Source organism: Carcharhinus amblyrhynchos, chromosome 15 (genome assembly GCF_965287045.1).
Source record: "Carcharhinus amblyrhynchos chromosome 15, sCarAmb.v2.hapA, whole genome shotgun sequence".
NCBI classification, from domain to species: Eukaryota; Metazoa; Chordata; class Chondrichthyes; order Carcharhiniformes; family Carcharhinidae; genus Carcharhinus; species Carcharhinus amblyrhynchos.
The window spans coordinates 64898512-64918225 of record NC_137338.1 but is presented as its reverse complement, the minus strand read 5'-3'; the positions used below and the strand labels follow the sequence as shown (position 1 = coordinate 64918225).

Here is a 19714-nt window from a genome sequence, read left to right as displayed (position 1 = left end):
AAAGGTGATACCAAAATGGAGCACCACAATTAGGAAAGAGCGAAGAGGCAGAATGATTTTCTCTACAGAAGGCAGCAGGAAACCTGATAGAAAATTATGAAGTGCATTATTAGGGTAGGGGTAGAGCTGTTGTTTCCACCTGTGGAAGAATTGAATCATAAGGGCCATAAGTATAAGCTAGCTCTCATAAATCCAATAAAGAATTTATGAGAAAATTCTTTATCCAGAGAATGGTTAGAAAGTGAAACTTTCCACCGCCTGCAGTAGCTGAGCAAATCATATAAAAGGGGAATCGGGATCTTTCTCCTGGGTAGATGGGACTTCGTGCAGGACAGGATACAATGGCTGCAGTTTTGGACAATCTGCCATCTATGATAACGTGATTAAGAAGGACCTAGAGCCAGTAAAGAGGACTTCGGCAGTCGAGAATTTGAGACCAGGAAGACACTACAATATTTCAGAGGTGTAAACAGAGTAAATCAGAGTAAATCTGGTAAATCAGAGTGCTAAGGTTTCCCCTTTACTGGATGGAAAATCAAAGTTAGAGGATCAAACCATCATTTCTCACTGAGTGGTTAGGCTGATGGATTAAGTCAGTGAGAAGTGAGCAAGGATTTAGACCCATGTTGCTACCATCCCTTTTATTCCATGAGCTATAACTTTCCTTGTAAGTCAGTATTGCGGCACTTGTCAAATGCCTTTTAAAAGTCCATATAAACCACAACACATATTACCTTCATTAATTCTCTCTGTTACACATCAAAAAACTCAAAGCAAGCTAGTGAAGCATGAGTTTCCCTTAACAAATTCATGCTGGCTTTCCTTAATTAATCCATATTTTTCAAAGTGACTCAATTTTGTCCCAAATTATCATTTATCATGGAATCCTACAGTGCAGAAGGAGGCCATTCTGCCCACAAGTCTGCACAATCCCACCCAGGTCCTATCCCCATAACCCCACCTAGCTAGTCTCCTGATACTAAGAGGCAATTTAGCATGGCCAATCCACCTAACCCATTTCTTGAAGCTTCCCCACCCAGGTTAAACTGACTGGCTGTAGTTGCTGGGCTCATCTTTACAAACTATCTTGAGCAATTAGCATTTGCAATTTTCCAGTGTTCTGGCACCACCTGACTTGAAAAAAGACTGGAAAATTATAACCAGAGATATAAAAACATAGATGGAAAAGCAGCAAGGTACCCTAGTTCTTGAAAAAATTTTGGTGGTGACATTGTGGATTGGAACAAGAAGGCATCAATGTGCAAGCTGCATATGTTTAGTTATCATGTTGTGGGTATGTCGGCGTTGGACTGGCGTAAACACAGTAAAAAGTCTGACAACACCAGGTTTTAGTCCAACCTATTTATTTGATAATACTCACAAGCTTTCGGGGTTAGCCCCTTCGTCAGGTGAATGGAGAGTTCTGGCCTCAGACAGAGCATATAAAGCACAGACAGTTTAGAGATTACTGATTAGAATGCGAATCCTTACACCTAACCTGCTGTTCAAGACCTGAAGTGGCTGATAATGTGAGTGGAAGGAGCACTGATCACAGTTTAAAGAGATGTGTATTGTCTCCAGACAGTACAGTAAGTGAGGTTTTGCAAACCCAGGCAAGTCACGGGGGTTACAGATAGTGCGACATGAACCCAAGATCCCTGTTGAGACCGTCCTCATGTGTGTGGAACTTGGCTATCAGTCTCTGTTCAGCGACTCTGCGCTGTCGTGTGTCGTGAAGGCCGCCTTGGAGAATGCTTACCCGAAGGTCAGAGGCTGAATGCCCGTGACCACTGAAGTGTTCGCCAACAGGAAGGGACATCGCTCGACAGTCACCAGGCAAGACTATTCCCTTCCTGTTGGCGAACACTTCAGTGGTCACGGGCATTCAGCCTCTGACCTTCGGGTAAGCATTCTCCAAGGCAGCCTTCACGACACACGACAGCGCAGAGTCGCTGAACAGAGACTGATAGCCAAGTTCCGCACACATGAGGACGGTCTCAACAGGGATCTTGGGTTCATGTCGCACTATCTGTAACCCCCGTGACTTGCCTGGGTTTGCAAAACCTCACTTACTGCACTGTCTGGAGACAATACACATCTCTTTAAACTGTGATCAGTGCTCCTTCCACTCACATTATCAGCCACTTCAGGTCTTGAACAGCAGGTTAGGTGTAAGGATTCACATTCTAATCAGTAATCTCTAAACTGTCTGTGCTTTATATGCTCTGTCTGAGGCCAGAACTCTCCATTCACCTGACGAAGGGGCTAACCCCGAAAGCTTGTGAGCATATTATCAAATAAATAGGTTGGACTAAAACCTGGTGTTGTCAGACTTTTTACTATGTTTAGTTAAGCATGAAATCACACATTAACACAGCCAATGAGTCATAGAGATCTACAGCATGGAAACAGGCCCTTTGGCCCAACTTGTCCATGCCACCCTTTCTTTTTTAAAACCCCTAAGCTAATCCCAATTGTCTGCATTTGGCCCATATCCCTCTGTACCCATCATACCCATGTAACTATCTAAATGGGAACGGAGAGAGCATTGGAGGAATAGAGAGAGAGTAGGAGGGATCTCAAAAGGGGAGTTTGGAGAGCAAAGAGGGGGCATGAGATGGTTTTGGCAGGTAGGGTTAACGAGAATCCAAAGGCGTTTTACTCCTATCTTAAGAACAAAAGGGTGGCTAGAGGTAAAATCGGTCCTTTCAGGGACAGACGTGGGGAATTGTGCTTAGAGGCAGAGGGAATGGGGGAGATCCTGAATGAATACTTTGCGTCGGTATTCACGAAGGAGAGGGGCTTGATGTCCTGAGGGAGCGGTAGACCAATTGAAAGATCTATCGATTACGAGGGAAGAAGTGTTAGGGCTTTTAGCTGGCATTAAAACCGATAAATCTCCGGGGCCCGATTGCATTTATCCTAGGCTGCTTAGGGAGGCGAGGGATGAGATTGCTGGGCCTTTGACGCAAATCTTTGTCTCTTCTTTGGACACAGGTGAGGTCCCAGAGGACTGGAGGATAGCGAACGTGGTACCGTTGTTTAAAAAGGGTAGGAGGGATAGCCCAGGTAACTATAGGCCGGTGAGTTTAACGTCAGTGGTAGGCAAGTTGATGGAGAGGATTCTTAGGGATAGGATGTATGAGCACTTAGAGCGTTGCGATCTGATTAAGGATACGCAGCATGGTTTTGTAAAGGGGAAGTCTTGCCTTACGAATCTGGTAGAATTCTTTGAGGAGGTGACAAAAATGGTTGACGAAGGACGAGCCGTTGATGTCATCTATATGGATTTCAGTAAGGCGTTTGACAAAGTCCCTCATGGTAGGTTGGTACAGAAGATTAAAGCTCATGGGATATGTGGTCAGGTATCTAGATGGGTAGAAAACTGGCTTGCAAAGAGGAGTCAGAGAGTAGCAGTGGAGGGGTCCTTTTCTAGCTGGAGGTCTGTCACTAGTGGTGTGCTGCCGACTGAGGGGGGATCTAATAGAGGTATATAAGATTATGAAGGATATAGATAGAGTAAACAGAGGTAAGCTATTTCCTATGATAGAGACACACAGGACAAGGGGCCATGGACTTAAGGTGAGGGGGGAGAGGTACAACACAGATATTAGAGGGAGGTTTTTCACACAGAGGGTAGTGGGGGTATTGAATGCTCTGCCAAGTAAGGTGGTGGAGGCAAACACGCTAGAGTCATTTAAGAGTAACTTAGACAGGCACATGACTGGCTTGGAGATGCGTGGATATAGGAGATTGCTTTAAATAAGGGTCATTTAGCATTGGGGTGTCCCTGGTAAGGTAAATGGATGTGGTACAATAATAATGTTTTTTTTTCCCTTTTCATTCACAGGTTTTAAGTCGGTCCACCTTGTGCCCAACGAGAGGCATACACGCGATGGGTCGTACTGGGGCTGCTCTTGGTTGTTCGAGATTGGCCTAGTGCTTCATGTCGTTAGTGTGTGCCTAAACTGGACCAGATACTGGGCAAGACAACAGCTCAGTGACTATCGCTGATTGCTGTGCAGACACATGGATTTGGGCCGGTGTCTGTGGGAGTTTGCGCATTCTCCCCATGCTTGCGTGGGTTTTCTCTGGGTGCTCCGGTTTCCTCCCACACCCCAAAGATGTGCTGTTAGGCTGATTGGCAGGAATAAATTGTCCCTAAATCAGTTTCCCTCAATCTGGATGGCCATAAAACATTAGACAGAGGTCATGGGTGGAGAGGGGACTGGTGGTGTTGAGATGGCGGCGCGGGCTTGTTGGGCCGAAGGGCCTGTTTCCCGGGCTGTTTTTGTTCTTAAATGCTTTTTAAAAGACAAAATTGTACCCGCCTCTACTACTACCTCTGGCAGCTTGTTCCAGACACTCAGCATCTTGTGTATGAAAAAATTGCTCCTCTGGACACTTCTGTATCTCTCCCTTCTCACCTTAAAGTTTTAGACTTTTGGAGTTTTAGACCTTTGGGAAAAGATATTGACTATCTACCTTGTCTATGCCCCTCATTATTTTATAACACATTAACACAGCCACTGAGCATGCTGTTGGTTACTTTCACTAGAGTCATCATTCAGAACCTATTACAAGGGCAGAAGTTTAAATGAATGAATTTGAACAGGACCTTTTATTATGACCATTATGCTAAAGCCATACAATGAATTATTCACTTGGCCTCAAAACATATATATCGCAACATATTGATTCCTCCATATTTTCCACTGAATGTTTTATGCTTGTTATTTTTTCAGGGACTACAATGAAGTGGAAAATTGTGTGGCATGTTAAACAGGCTGTCAAATCCTTTATTGCCCATTTTGTACGACAGCTCAAGTTAATTCCAGTCTCATAATCTGCAGTATTCCTTGTACTCTATAAAAACTCAGAAATCAGTCTTGCTTCATGCTTTTTAATTGGATCTTTACGGCACATGTAAGACTTACGATTATGCTATAGAAACAGCTTTATTTATCTGCTTAAGACAATGTACTGTGCTAGATCACATTTGTCTCTACGTAATATATTTGCTCTTGTTGGCAGAACATTTTAAACATGAACACAATTATAGCCAGCTGCTAGTCCAGCCTTTAAGCTAATTAAAACAATTTACAAATGAACATTTATTTTCTGAAAATAAAACAAATGGAATTGTATGAGCTTGTGACTCAAAACTTTGGCACAATTATTTAAATCTAAAATATAGCTTGCAGTCTTGTTTTAAAAAGGTACACTGAATGCAAATCCTTCATTTGAATACATGAGAAACACAATTTGTCATTTCCCTATGCTTTCAGTGGTACTTCAGTTCTGGCTGGAAATCAATCTTGCAATGACCTCATGTGTGTTGTTATCTGAACTATCACTACCATGTAGCAATTTGTGATGTTGTATTCTCTTTCCTGGTTGATCTTATTTATCATGTTCTAAAAAAGGGTAGGGAGAGGAACTGGATTTAGTTACAAAACCTGTGACTAGCGACACAGCGATGGTAACTGGCAGTAGAGTAACTAAGTTACTTATTCACTGGAGTGATGCTTGGTATTTGAGAGTGGCAAATGTCAAAGAAAAGATAATGGCAGCCCACAAAGACAGTCAACAGTAGTTAAAACTTCAATATTGCAGTGGTTATTTCATTTAGTCAGTGGCAAGTAGGGCTTATAATCTACATATTCAGGTTTGTTAAAAGACAACAACAGAAACACCAGCTGATAACACAATATAGAGCTGTTGACACTGCAACTAGTCATTAAGACCAACAAAATAAGTGCAATGATGTATGAGCAGTCCAAATGTATTATTTTCTCTCTGAATGTGATTTTGAACATAAAATGAACCAAACATATGCATAAATATAAAATGAATGGAAATTATGCCACAAAATAGATATTTATATATTTCATGTATATTTTATGCATAAAGCAACATTCAAATGTATTGTCCTATGCTAATGTTTTAGGTGGTGACAGACACATTGACTTTGTATAAGCATGTTAAAGACTGTGTTGTTTTACACCCTGAAAAGTAAAAGAAAGTAAAAATATCGCACAAATATAAAAATATGTTTTGTGTAAATGATAGGATGAATTTTGATTTGTCTCTTTAAAAAAATATTAAAATGATGTCTAAACAGAGTCTACTTGTGAGCAGTTCAAGATATCATACTAAAGTTTCTGGTAGTGAATCTGCATTGTCCGCAGACAGGAGCTCCCAGATTTGCCATCGTTCTCTCTGCCATTCCCCCCAGTCAGGCTCTGATAAGTTGTTCTTATTGTTCTGATTATCTGTCTGGCTGGACCAGCTTCTATTCTCATCGTTGCAGGAAACTGAGTCTTGCTGCTCAGGTTTGAGCATTGACTGCGTGGGTGACATAGCTTTTTGTTCCCCTGAACCTGGCAGAGTCTTCTGAAGTCTTTGCAAAGCTTGTTCTTGCTGAGTACCAGCTTTACTAGAAGTCAGAGAACTTTCTCTCAACTGACCGGGGTATGGAGGAGGGGGTCGAGTCTCATTCCTGTTGATATCTCTGTGCCTAAAATGGGATTGCCATGGTTTCCTGTGCAAGAAAGAGGTTTCCGAAGTTTTCTGAGGAATTTCTTCTGCACTTCCCGCGGAACGCAAGTCATGTCTGAGGCACAAGGATTCCAGACTCAGTTGCACATGCTTTTTATTTCCTGCCACTTGAGGGCTACTGCAAACACGGCTCACAGGAGCATGAGGTCTGCACTCAGGGACACTTGCAGTCGTATGAGTTCTTCGTACAGGCTGTTTTGCATTGTCCAGAGACACAGTGGAAGAGGCTTGAACTACAGGCCAGTCTGCTGTGAGGTTTCCCTGTGACAGGGAACATTGTTTTTGCTGTAACCCACTGCTTTGGTAAATATCCCCATATGACCCTACAAGAGAAAGGAAAAGAAACAACTTGAGTTCAATGTCAAACTTCCAATAAAGTGGTATCCAAAGAAATTCAGTGCAGAGTTCTGAGGGAAAATGGCATTTGGAAAACATGACAACATTTATTCCTTAAATTTATTGTATTGTAATTGTATCTTCTTTGTTATTCACTGACAAGAAACGTACTTCAGTTACATGGATAAACTGGAGAAGCTGTTCTTCTGCAAAAAAATTCAGAGGTAGTTAAGAAGGGAGATTTAATGGAAGTGTTCAAGATTATGAAGGTTTTTAATAGATTAAATGAGAAAATGTCACTGGCAAGAAGGTCGCTAGCCAGAGGGGTCAGATTTAAGTGAAGAACTCTTTCAAAGAGTTGGACTGGCACAATGGTAATGAGTCAAGTGGTCTCCTTCTGAGCTTAATATTTCTATGATGCAGGAGAAACATCACAGCTCAGTTTCCAGATGTCATGAGGTAGTTAAAAAAAAAACAAACTTCTAACTAGAATAACTGATCGCGATTTTAAAAGTGCAAGAAATGGGCTATAATTCTCTGACCAAGCCTGCAGCTGGGATTCTCCAGTTCCGCTGCTGTGAACAGAGATTTGGCTAATTGTCAAATTCTCTGTTCTCACTGGCAACAGAACAAGGCTGGAGAATTCTGGCCATAGTCTTTTGGAGTGCCAAGATCCCAGTGAGATTCTCAGGCAAATCACATGAATGATTGTAAGAGAATTCTTAAACCCTGACTCAAAAGAAGAAAGAAAATTACAGTGCAGGGACAGGCCCTTCAGCCAGCCAAGCCTGCACCAACCATGCTGCTCAACTGAACTAAAACCCCCTACTCTTCTAGGCACTGTATCCCTCTATTCCCATCCTATTCATGTATTTGTCCATTCGCCTCTTAAAAGTCATGATCATATCTGCTTCCACTACCTCCCCCGGCAGTGAGTTCCAACCTCCCAACACCCTCTGTGTAAAAGCCTTGCCTCATACATCACCTTTAAACCTTATCCTTTGCATCTTAAACCTATGCCCCCAGTAATTGACTCTTCCACCCTTGGAAAAAGCTTCTGACGATCCATTCTGTCCATGCCACTCAATCTTGTAGACTTCTATCAGGTCGCCTCTCAAACTCCATTGTTCCAATGAGAACAAACAAGTTTCTCCAACTTCTCCTCATAGCTAATGCCCTCCATACCAGGCAACATCCTAGCAAATCTTTTCTGTACCCCGTCCAAAGCCTCCACATCTTTCTGGTAGTGTAGCGACCAGAATTGAACACTATATTTCAAGTGTGGCCTAACTAAGGTCCTGTAAAGCTGCAACATGATTTGCCGATTTTTAAACGCAATGCCCCAGCTAATGAAGGCAAGCATGCCGTATGCTTTCTTGATTACCTTCTCCACCTGCATTGCCACTTTCAATGACCTGTGTACCTATACACCCAGATCCCTCTGCCTATCAACACTCTGAAGGGTTCTGCCATTTATTGTATATTTCCAATTTGTATTAGACCTTACAAAATGCATTACCTCATTTGTTCGGATTAAACTCCATCTGCCATCTTCCGCCCAAGCCTCCAACCAATCTATATCCTGCTGTCTCCTCTGATGGTCCTCATTGCTATCCACAAATCCACCAACCTTTGTGTCATCGGCAGACTTACTAATCAACCCAATTACATTTTCCTCCAAATCATTTATATATATTACAAACAACAAAGGTTCCAGCACTGATCCCTGAGAAACGCCACTTGTCAGAGCTCTCCATTCAGAAATGCACCTTTCCATTGCTACCCTCTGTCTTCTATGACCGAGTCACTTCTGTATGCACCTTGCCACCTCTGATCCCATGCGACTTCACCTTCTGCACCAGTCTGCCATGAGGGACCTTATCAAAGGCCTTACTGAAGTCCATATAGACAACATCCACTGCCCTACCCTCATCAACCATCTTCGTCACTTCCTCAAAAAACTCAATCAAGTTTGTGAGACACGGCCTCCCCTTCACAAAGCCATGTTGCCTCTCTTTAATACATCCACTTATTTCCAAGTGGGAGTAAATCCTGTCTCAAAGAATCCTCTCCAATAATTTCCCTACCACTGATGTAAGGCTCACCGGCCTGTAATTACCTGGATTATTCTTGCTACCCTTCTTAAACAAAGGAACAACATTGCCTATTCTCCAATTCTCTGGGACCTCCCCCGTAAGAAGTCTCACAACACCTGGTTAAAGTCTAACAGGTTTATTTGGTAGCACAAGCTTACCCCAGTCCAACCCCGCATCTCCACATCATGGCCTCCCCTGTATCCAGTGAGGATACAAAGATTTCTCTCGAGGCTCCAGCAAGTTCCTCCTTTGCCTCTCTCAGTATTCTGGGGTATATCCCATCAGGCTTTGGGGACTTGTCTACCTAATGTTTCTCAAGAACCCAATACTTCCTCCTTTTTGATCTCAACATGACAAACTATCTACACACCCTTTCCCAGACTCATCATCCACCAAGTCCTTCTCTTTGTTGAATACTGACACAAAGTATTCATTTAATATCACGCCCATTTCTTCTGGCTCCATGCACAGATTCCCTCCCCTGTCCTTGAGTGGGCCAACTATCTCCCTGGCTACCCTCTTGCTCTTTATATATGTATAAAAAGCCTTGGGATTTTCTTTAATCTTGCTGGCCAATGATTTTTTGTGACCCCTTTTAGCCCTCCTTACTCCTTGCTTAAGTTTCTTTCTACTTTCCTTGTATTCCACACTTGCTTCGTGTGTTCCCAGCCTCTTAGCCCTGACAAATGCTTCCTTTTTCTTTTTGACTAGGCTCACAATATTTATCATTTTCCAAGGTTCCCAAAACTTGCCATACTTATCCTTCATCCTTACAGGAATGTGCCAGTCCTGAATCCCTATCAGCTTACACTTGAAAGCCTCCTACATGCCAAGTATTAATTTGCCCTCAAACATCTGCCCCCAATCTACATTCTTCAGTTCCTGCCTAATATTGTTCCAATTGGCCTTCCCCCAGTACAGCATCTTAACTTGAGGACTATATTTTTCCATTAGTATCTTAAAGCTTACTGAATTGTGGTTACTGTTCCCGAACTGCTCCCCTACTGAAATGTCAACCATCTGGCCAGGCTCATTCCCAATACCAGCAGGTCCAGTATGGCCCCTTTTCTAGTTGAACTATCTACATATTGTTTCAAGAGGTCCTCCTGGGCTCTCCTTACAAACTCTATCCCATTCACGCCCCTAGCACTAAGTGATTCCCAGTCAATACAGGGGAAGTTAAAATCTCCCACCACAACAACCCTGTTATTTTTATACCTTGATGCCTGGTTTAAAAAAGCCTCTCAAGTCTCATTAACGTTAATCCCTACTACCGATTGCACAAGTTTAAGTTTGGGTCTCTGGTGGCATATATTTTTCTCCCCTTCTGAACTATGATATTTTCACTTGTCCTTCTGTTCACAATAGAAGAAATTTATCATTAGTCTATAATATGCAGAACAAATGACCAGAATCGCCTGTTGCCTGCCTGGTCCATTCTCACTTTTCCTTGTTTGAAGTCAATTGAAATAAGTGTTGGGAGAGGTGTTCAGATAGAGCTAATGTTGTTCCTTTTACACTAATGTCTTAAGTTCTGTTACTATTTCTAAAACTTCTATGAAAGCTCCCCCAAGTCTTACCTGCTCCAGTCTCAATAACTCGAAGCTTGTTTTAAAACTATAGTTTCCGAATGCTGGTATTATCCTGGTGAAAGTACACAATGTGATTTCAATTCTAATACTGCCTTTCGCTAATGAGGTAACCAGTGTCACATTTCAAAGCATAAGCAATGTTTTGCCTAAATCACCATTCACAAAATCAAAATCCCTCTCTCAGATTTATCAATTTCCTTAACGTAGCCAGAGAATCACATATAAAAACCTATTTGTGCTTTTTTCACAGCAGCACGGTGGCACAGTGGTTAGCACTGTACCTCACAGTGCCGGGGACCCAGGTTTGATTCTGGCCTTGGCCGACTCTCAATGTGCAGTTTGCATGTTCTCCCCATGTCTGCATGACTTTCCTCCCACAGTCCAAAGATGTGCCGGTTAGGTTGGTTGGCTGTGCTATATTGCCCTTTAGTATCCCAAGATGTGTAGGTTAGGGGGATTAGTGAGATAAACATGAGGAGTTTCATGGATAGAGTGGGGGGGGGGGGGCGGTGGTGGTGGTTGGCATGGCTTAAATGCTCCTTCGGAGAGTTAGTCGATGGGTTGAATGGCCTCCCTCTGAACTGTAGGGCTTCCACAATCCTCTTTGCATGTCTATACCCATGTTTATCCAAAATACTCAAACCCACTTTTGTTGTGTTTCAACATCGATGTGCGTGGACCAGGAATTAAAAGGGTGTTGTCTGCTTAACATGCCAAGACATTACTGTAATAAGAAAATGAAGGGCATTTTTATAACACCTTTCACAGCCTCAGAATGTTCCTTAAAGTACTGTAAAACCAAGAAAGTACTTTTGAAGCAGTTGATGTTACAATCTAGGGAAACACAAGAGCCAATTTGAATACAGTCAGGACCCACAAAAGGTAATGAAATAATGACTAAATTACATTTTAGTTCATGTTAGCTAAGGGATAAATATTGGCCTCAGGATGCAGGGAAGCGAACTCCCCTATTCTTCTCTGTCATCCACCTGTGAGTACAATGTCTCATTTGAAAGGCAGCATATTTTTGGTACTACACAAAGTGCCAGGCAGGATTACGTGCACAAGTCCTTGGTGAGAGGCTTGAACCCAAATCTTCTGATTCTGAGGCACACGAGTGTTAGCACTAAATGATGATTGGAACAAGAAGCAACATTGGCATGCAGCAACAAGAAAACAATATTTGCTTCAAATGTAGCTAAAGGCAGCCAGAGGGCATGGAAAAACGGTAACATGCAGATGTCACTAAAATGCTACATTGCTGACCAGTTTGCAAGATTATATCACTGCCCATTTCATCTACTGTAAATGGGAATATTCAGAAATGTTCTCTAAGCTTCCTCAGTACACACTGATTTATTACAACCTCTTTGAGACATTTCACACATATGCCTAGAATTGTTTGGATTAGTTTCCTCTCTGAAGAGGGACACAACAATTGCTGCCAAATGACTTGTGCGTGGTTCCATGATTAAATCACATTATCTGACAAGCATGCAGAATATAAACTGACACGAACATTGAAAACAACGTGAGATGTTATGGTTTCTCCAAAAATATTTTGCAGAATCGTTCCTTGCAACTTCAATAGTCATGAGTGATAATGCCATTCAACCATGGTGAAAATGGCTCAATTCCATCCTTTCAGCCAGAAGCACAGGTCAAAGATACAAGTTTACAGTGTTGTCGCTGTGTAAATATGGCACCTGACCAAGAGCAGAAAATTAACCCTATAGCTCTAACATGATTAGTTAAAGAATCGAGAGTCATGGAGCAAAGAAGGAGGCCTTAGTACTTGTGCCAGCTCTTTGGAAGAGCTGCCCAATTAGTTCAACTCCAATGATCATTCCCTATAGCCTTGCACTTCTTTCTTTTTCAATTATATATCTAATCTGCTTTGCAAAGTTACTGCTGAATCTTGTTTCCACCATACTTTCAGGCAATACATGCCATGTCATAAAAATTTGCTGTGTATCAAATATTCCTCCTTCCTCAATATCTTCAGTCTGGAACTTCTGGTTACCAACAATCACGTCAATGGAAACAATTCTTCTTCACTTACTCAATCAGATTCCTTAATGTAAAGTAATGCTAAGAAATAGTTTATCAGTGCTGCAAAGTCACTTTTTTATTCCTTTAGACTGATTAGCTTGTCCTCAGAAATACTTTTTCCCTCGTATGGTAGTTGATTTTCATTTGGTCATATTTAGAGCAAAATGGTTACGTGGAAATTAACATTAGTCTTTTTTGTCACTGTGTATCAAATTGCTGTAATAATATAAACAATTACTGCTTTTTAAAGAATTAGGCGGATTGTTTGTGATGGTGAGAGAGGGAAGTGGCAACAGTGATAATGGTCTCAGACATTGCAGTGCAGCTGGGAAGAACACTCCTACCCATTATGGCTGCACATTTAGGTAAGAATTCTTTTCAAGAAAACTTAACTTTTTGTTTAGCCTCCATTCCCTCTAGGGCATGCACAGATTCATTCTATTTCAGCTCCGAATATCAGATTGTCTAACTTTGGAAAGTACCAGGCCACTATAGTGGTGGCCTTTGACTTCCAAGCTTATAAAGAAGTAGTAACAAAATATACATTGTTACAGCAATTGTTTTAGCACTCCTTATGTATTAAAGAAAATGTTTGCAATGGCCAAGCTAAATTATAACGTGACAGCATTTTGGATTTTCTCCTTTTCTCACCATCTACAGAAGCTACCTGCTACGACTATCCAAAGCTATCAGATTTGGGAAAAAAGGCTGAAAAGTGTCCTGAAAATGATTGAGACAAAGTCAATTTAAAACAATGTTTTTGTTCAACTAAGTAAGAACTGCCAATTAAACACATATTTTAACAAATCTATTATAACTGGATGGCTGGTTCCCTCCCTCAGGCAACTAATTGCAAAAAAAGGGGCAGCAGTTGCATTGAGTTTACACTAGGTTTTGGCAGGTGAAGCACGTTTTTAAACTCTTAGATACCACAATGAAATGAGAGATGCCAGTGCCTAGCTAAATCTTAAGACAAATAATACATAATTCTGTTACAATCTCTAATGTCACAATTATTACAACTAATATTTCAAAGAGTGAAGAAATGGATAAGTGCATTCAAAGTACAACTGTACCTTTCTCAGGACATAAAACTGGAGAGCTATCCCCAGATTTGGATTTTAAGTGTCCAACTAAGGCATATTGTTCAGGAACTTTATACAGTTTCTCAGAACCAGGGCTGAGGTCATCTGTCCTCTGCATTAACAGCCTGTCAGAGAGCACTGGAGAGTTATTATCATAGGGTGAGACTTCTCCACTTGAGATTCTGTTAGAGTCAGTAGAGGAGTGTCTTCCTCCCAAAGAATAGGAGACTTCTGCTCTTGTCAGATCTGGATTCCTGCAAAAAGATGATCACATCAGATTTTAGTGAATTCAATCTCACCAAACCATGTGCCGCATGCTCATTATATGAATTTAAAGCACATTACTAAGTTACACATAACCAAGACATCAGCCATGGTTCAACAGGTAACAAATAACCAAGCTGTCAGCCATGGTTCCGCGGGTAGCACTGTAGCCTTTTGGTCAGAAGATCAGCCCTCTCAAGACCCACTTTAGAGTTTGGAGTGCATAATCCATTGTGCCATTTCTTTCCAGAGTTAAGAGTTTTTAAACAAAGCACTGTTTCAGGTATGCATAAAGATTTTGTGGCATAATTCACTGATGAACAAGAGAAATCTTCCCATGTTTTGGTTCATATCTATCCTTCAACCAACATGACTAACACAAATTTTCTGGTCATTCATTCCATTGCCAGCGGGATCTTGCTGTGGGAATGTTGCCTGCCAAGTTTATCCACATTATCCACATAACTACAATTCAAAACTAATTCATTTCTTATGAACTGTTTTGGGATGTCCTGAGATCAATAAAGGTGCCCAATAAATGCAAGTTTTTACTTTCTTTCTCTAACAGGAAGACCTTTGTTTATTTTTGAGCTCATCAGTGTTAAAAATCTGAACCTTGTGTATTTTTCCTATCAGTCCACCTATCACCAGTTGTACGCAGCAGTTGCATAATCAATAAATTCGCTAAAAGCTCTTGGTTTTGTCTCTCATATGGACAAATCCATTATAATTGGATGGCTTAATTATAATAGTTAATCACAAACTCCCATCCATAATTATACATCATGAAGAATTGTGACTTGCTTCTTCCCACGCACGAGGGGCAGGGATGATTCAGTTTCACTTGGGACCTTTGCAAAGAACAGAGAGGAAAATTTCACTCTGATTCTGGACTGAATCTCAATCCACACCCTTGAGGTGAAAGACTAGAGTTGTTAATTGACAATCAGAAATTTACCAATTACATGGTCATATAATTTCAAAAATTGTTAATTTTGGACTGTTAAGTAAAACATCCATATTGATTACTATGCGAGTAACTTCTATCCTTTCCTTAATAATTTGAGGTCTGTAAATCAAAACTCATTCTTACAAGGCGAAAGGCCCAATCAAAGCCATCCATCTGGAAAAACAAGTTTATATCCTTCCATTCACATCAAAAGATGAGAACATTCAACCTTCAAAGCTGTTCGTGGTTGATCTGTACCTCAACTCCATTTACCCACTTTGGTTCCATATATCTTAAAACCCTTACCAACCAAAAATCTTTTAGATATTTCTGCGTATCTGCAGTCCTTTAATGGGAAAAGAATTCCTGATTTCTACTATATCTCATTTGAAAAAGTACTTTGTGATTTCATTCCTAAATGGCCTAGTTCCAATTTTTAAGATGACATTCCCTCATTTTCAATACCTCACCCAGAAGAGATACTTCACCATGCCTACCTTATTGAATCAGTTCGACATTTTAAATTTCCTCCCTCATAGTTTATCTCTGCAAATCTGCACTGCACTTCCTCCAAGGCCATTATATTCTTCCAAACCTGAATACAGTACTGAAGACAGGGTCTCACCAAGGCTCTGTATGACTGAAGTCTAACCTTCTTTGCTTTATTAATCTAGCCAGGGGGTAAATGCCAACATCCTAAGGAGGTGGTGGTTTTGGGTGGGGGGGCGCGGGAAGGTGTAGTGGGGAGTTAAGCAGGAAGGAGCAGTGGCACAGTGATTAACACTGCTGCCTCACAGTGCCAGAGTCTCGGATTCGATTCTCAGCTTGGATCACTGTCTGTGTGGAGTTTGCATGTTCTCCCTGTATGCGTTTCCTCTGGATATTCTGGTTTCCTCCCACAGTCCAAAGATGTGCAAGTTAGGTGGACTGACCAAGCTAAATTCCCTTGGTGTTAGGGCATTAGCAGGGTAAATAAGTAGGGTTATGGGGAATAGAGTCTAGGTGGGATTCTGGTCGGTGCAGACATGATGGACCGAATGGTCTCTTTCTGCACTGCAGTGATTCTATTAGTTTTTTTTGTATCTGTTTTGAGGTAATTTGTTCGTTTGAATCAACTCTGGTTTTGGCTTTCATTTTTTTTATTCCAATCCAGAGTAAATCAATGGAACAAAATTATCCTCCCTCAGCTGCTGTAAAGGGTTGCACAGGTTGGACAATGGATATGGATTGATAGCAAATAAATGCCTCCAACCAATTCAAATTGCTACTAAATTGTCAAATTTGCCATTGACCAAGAATAAGAAATAAAACAAAATGCTACGTTCATGTAGGTAGGTGATGGTTTTCCCCGAGGTTGGAGGAGTTCATGCATATTAACCATGAGATCAAGTGACCATTAAATAACATAAGTAAACGTGCCATACGGGGACTAACCATTTTAATAAAATGTTGTCCTCACCCAAGTGGGCCAATATGTGTCTCCTGTGCTGCACCAAAGTGTGGAGATGCCTGAGTTGGACTGGGGTAAGCACAGAAAAATGTCTCACAACATCAGGTTAAAGTCCAACCGGATTATTTGGTAGCACAAGCCGCAAGCTTTAGGAGCACTGCCCCTTCATCGGGTGAGTGGAAGTTGTGTTCACAAACAGGGCATATATAGACACAAATTTAATTTACAAGATAATGGTTGGAATTCAAGTCTTTACAGGTAATCAAGGCTTAAAGGTACAGATAATGTAAAAACTCGCATTCCAACCATTATCTTGTAAATTGAGTTTGTCTATATATATGTCCTGTTTATGAACACAACTCCCACTAACCTGATGAAGGGGCAGTGCTCTGAAAGCTTGTGGCTTGTGCTACCAAATAAACCTGTTAGGCTTTAATCTCATGTTGTGAGACTTCTTACTGTACCAAAGTGACAGACTCTTAATTGTCTTCTGAAGTGACCGACCAAGCCATTTGATTGCATTAAAAACACTATCACTGTAGCTAGGGTTGGGCAATAAATGCTGACCTGATCAAAGATACCCATATTCCAAGAATGAATATATCTGACCTGTTAGCTTGATGCCAAGAATACAAAACGAGGCTTGGCTGAAGCCCATTAGCTTGTTAAACTATCTGAGCCCTAGGGAAAACATTGCTTCACTGACTCTTGAACTTTGCTGTCAACTGCACAATATTTATACAAGGTTAACAGGTTTTAAGTACTTGCCATTTTGACTACTGGTACTTTAAAGGGTCTGACTGATTGACACTTTTATTGGCCTGCAGTAAAAAGGAATTATTTTCTGACAGAATTGCAAGCAATGAATGAATGATCTCTATCTAAAAAGTATTTTTTCCACATTCCAGTGTCACAATAAAGTTCATTGGTTCCATAATGTATAGTTGGTGAATGGTGTGGAAAAGCCATTGCTTGGCATGGTGAGAGTGAAGGACATACGAGATGTTTTGGGGCAGTTTGAACTTTTAAAAATCAGATTACATTCAAATTGCACAAATCAGTTCAAATGCATGCAGATATTTAAATTTCACCACAAAAGTTTCCTCTTGAGATTTTCCAAATGATTAATGCTTAATAACTGAATTGCTGCCTTGGATGTGCATTCTTGTTTGCAGATATCCTATATGAACAGCAGAGGTCAGTAGAAAGAAATCTATGGTAAAAAGCAGCATGATGATTCGAAAAGAACCAGTAGTGGCGAGAGTTACTCACGATGACTGTGATGCTTTCCTCCGCAGCAAGTAGTCAACAACATCTGGATCTGTCTCTAGCAAGCTCATCAGCACCTCATTCTGTAGCTCCGGGGGTACCTAAGCAAGAATGCAAATCACACATTACAGTCATAGGATGTACTCTAAATTTGGCATGAAACTTTGCATACTTGCAACATGAGAAACAATTGCCTTTTCACCCTTCTTTATGTTTAGAATTATCTAGACTCTTGTGGCTTGGTCCTTGAAGACATAGTTCATAGCAAGATGCATGTTTGAGCCCATCATTGCCCCTCCTCATTGCAAGAGTCACCAGGCAGATAGCAGATGGGTCCTTACAGGGAGAAATTAAAGTTTTTGTGGTCGAAGATTCCAGGTCCAGTCTCACCTGTCCCCTCACAACTAGACAATCGTGTTACAGAAGCAGAGGCTAGAGATCAGATCGCTTACATGCTCTCTTGGCCAAGGAATGCAATCTGGTGCGATTAGGTGTGAAGATGGGTGAATGATGTTTGCGTTCTTATGCCAATTGTCATGAAGGCTAGCATTCCTTTCTCTTACACCAGGTGACATTGGCTATGGAAGAAGTGTTCATGGTGCAGTTCAACATGTTGATAATCATTCCTAATCCCTTTAACACGTCCTTGCTATTTCCCAAAGGGAAAAATGGTGCAAGAAGTAACAAAACATAACAGGCAAAAAAAAAATCAATAAATTGGTGGGGGAGAGTTATGGATAAATTGAAGGACATGCAAACAAGCTGGCTGGTAACTACTTTGGAAATTTGATTAAAGTGAGGAGCTGTTAGGGAAAACATACTAACCATATAGAAGTACACTCAATAGTTGCATACTTGCTTCTGAGTTAGAAGGTCAAGTCCCACTTCAGACACTTGACCGAATAATCTAGGCCAATATCTCAGTGCAATACCATTGCACTAGCTGAGGTGCCATCTTTCAAATCAGATTTTAAACAGAGAACCTCCACCACCTGCCCGCTCAGGTGGATAATGCGCTATTTGAAGTAACAGCATTAGTCCCCCAGTTGTTCTGGCCAATATTTAGCCCTTAACAAACAACGAAAGAAAATTGATAATTTATCAAAGCTAGCCATTTGCTATATTAGAAATAACTATGTTTAATCGGCTGTGAAGAACTTTGGGGTGCTCTGAAGTCCTGAGAGGCAATACACAAAAGCAACTTCAACAGTAACTTCTTCATGAGTTCTCCCTTACTAACTAACCAAATATTCATGTGTTCGATATCCCTGCATACAGAAGCTGCAAGTCACCCAGTTCCTGTATCCCAGCAACATGTTTATTTTGCTTGCTGATTCCTACATGTTATGAAACTTACAAACAATTAGGTTTAACTTTGTTTTAAAACTTTGAATTGTCCAGCATCAAAGATGCAGTTTCAGATGCTTTTTATGTGGAGGAAGTAAAATACAAAATTTTCATCTTGCCAAATTGTTGTGCTCCTTTTGAAAAAAAGTTAGAACCATGTGAATAGGGTGGGTAAGGGATGATTCTGCTCTTTTTCTACAGTCTCAGTTCTCCAAGTCATAAATCCATGAAATAGCCAGGTTATTCCTTGGGGAAATTGAATACACTGTGCTGCAACATCCCTAAACTTAAACTATGCACCCATGGAAGAGAAGCATGTACTTCACAAAGACATCTGGCATGTCTTTTGAGTGGATGAAAAATATTTTGTTATGACAATGTCTTGTGAATGTAATGATGCCAGTAAGAGTCTTTCAAACATTATGGCTCTTGACGATATGCTACAAAATCTTCAAGAGTCCACCTGCAATTTCATTTCTCTGCTATTTTAACAGCAGCTTGAACTAGTTGTGAAAGAGATGTTGTGAAAGAAATATATTAACACCTCTGCTGTAATAGCAGAACAATAAGTTTTAAGATGAATCTTAAAACACATGTATGCCCATTTACGTGCCTTCAAGGGAACAGGGAAGCTTGAGTGAATTTTTCGTCACAAAATCGGGGTCTTTTTGAGCAATCATGATTCTTATCAAAATTAAACTTATTGGTTAGAA

General features: G+C 40.9%; 1 protein-coding gene across 5 annotated transcripts in view; it reads right to left on the bottom strand.

The window, feature by feature from the left end:
* Positions 1–4654: 4654 nt before the first annotated feature.
* LOC145353375 (rho GTPase-activating protein 6-like) overlaps positions 4655–19714 on the bottom strand; it is a 554657-nt gene continuing 539597 nt past the window's right edge. For all 5 annotated transcript variants that reach the window (XM_080204082.1, XM_080204083.1, XM_080204087.1 and 2 more), the window contains exons 10-12: positions 17658–17755; positions 13714–13976; positions 4655–6884 (exon numbers count right to left, since the gene is read on the bottom strand). In XM_080204082.1, the coding sequence (XP_080060208.1) occupies positions 6151–6884; positions 13714–13976; positions 17658–17755 (1095 nt within the window). In that variant the 3' untranslated portion in view covers positions 4655–6150. The remainder of the gene's footprint in view (positions 6885–13713; positions 13977–17657; positions 17756–19714) is intronic.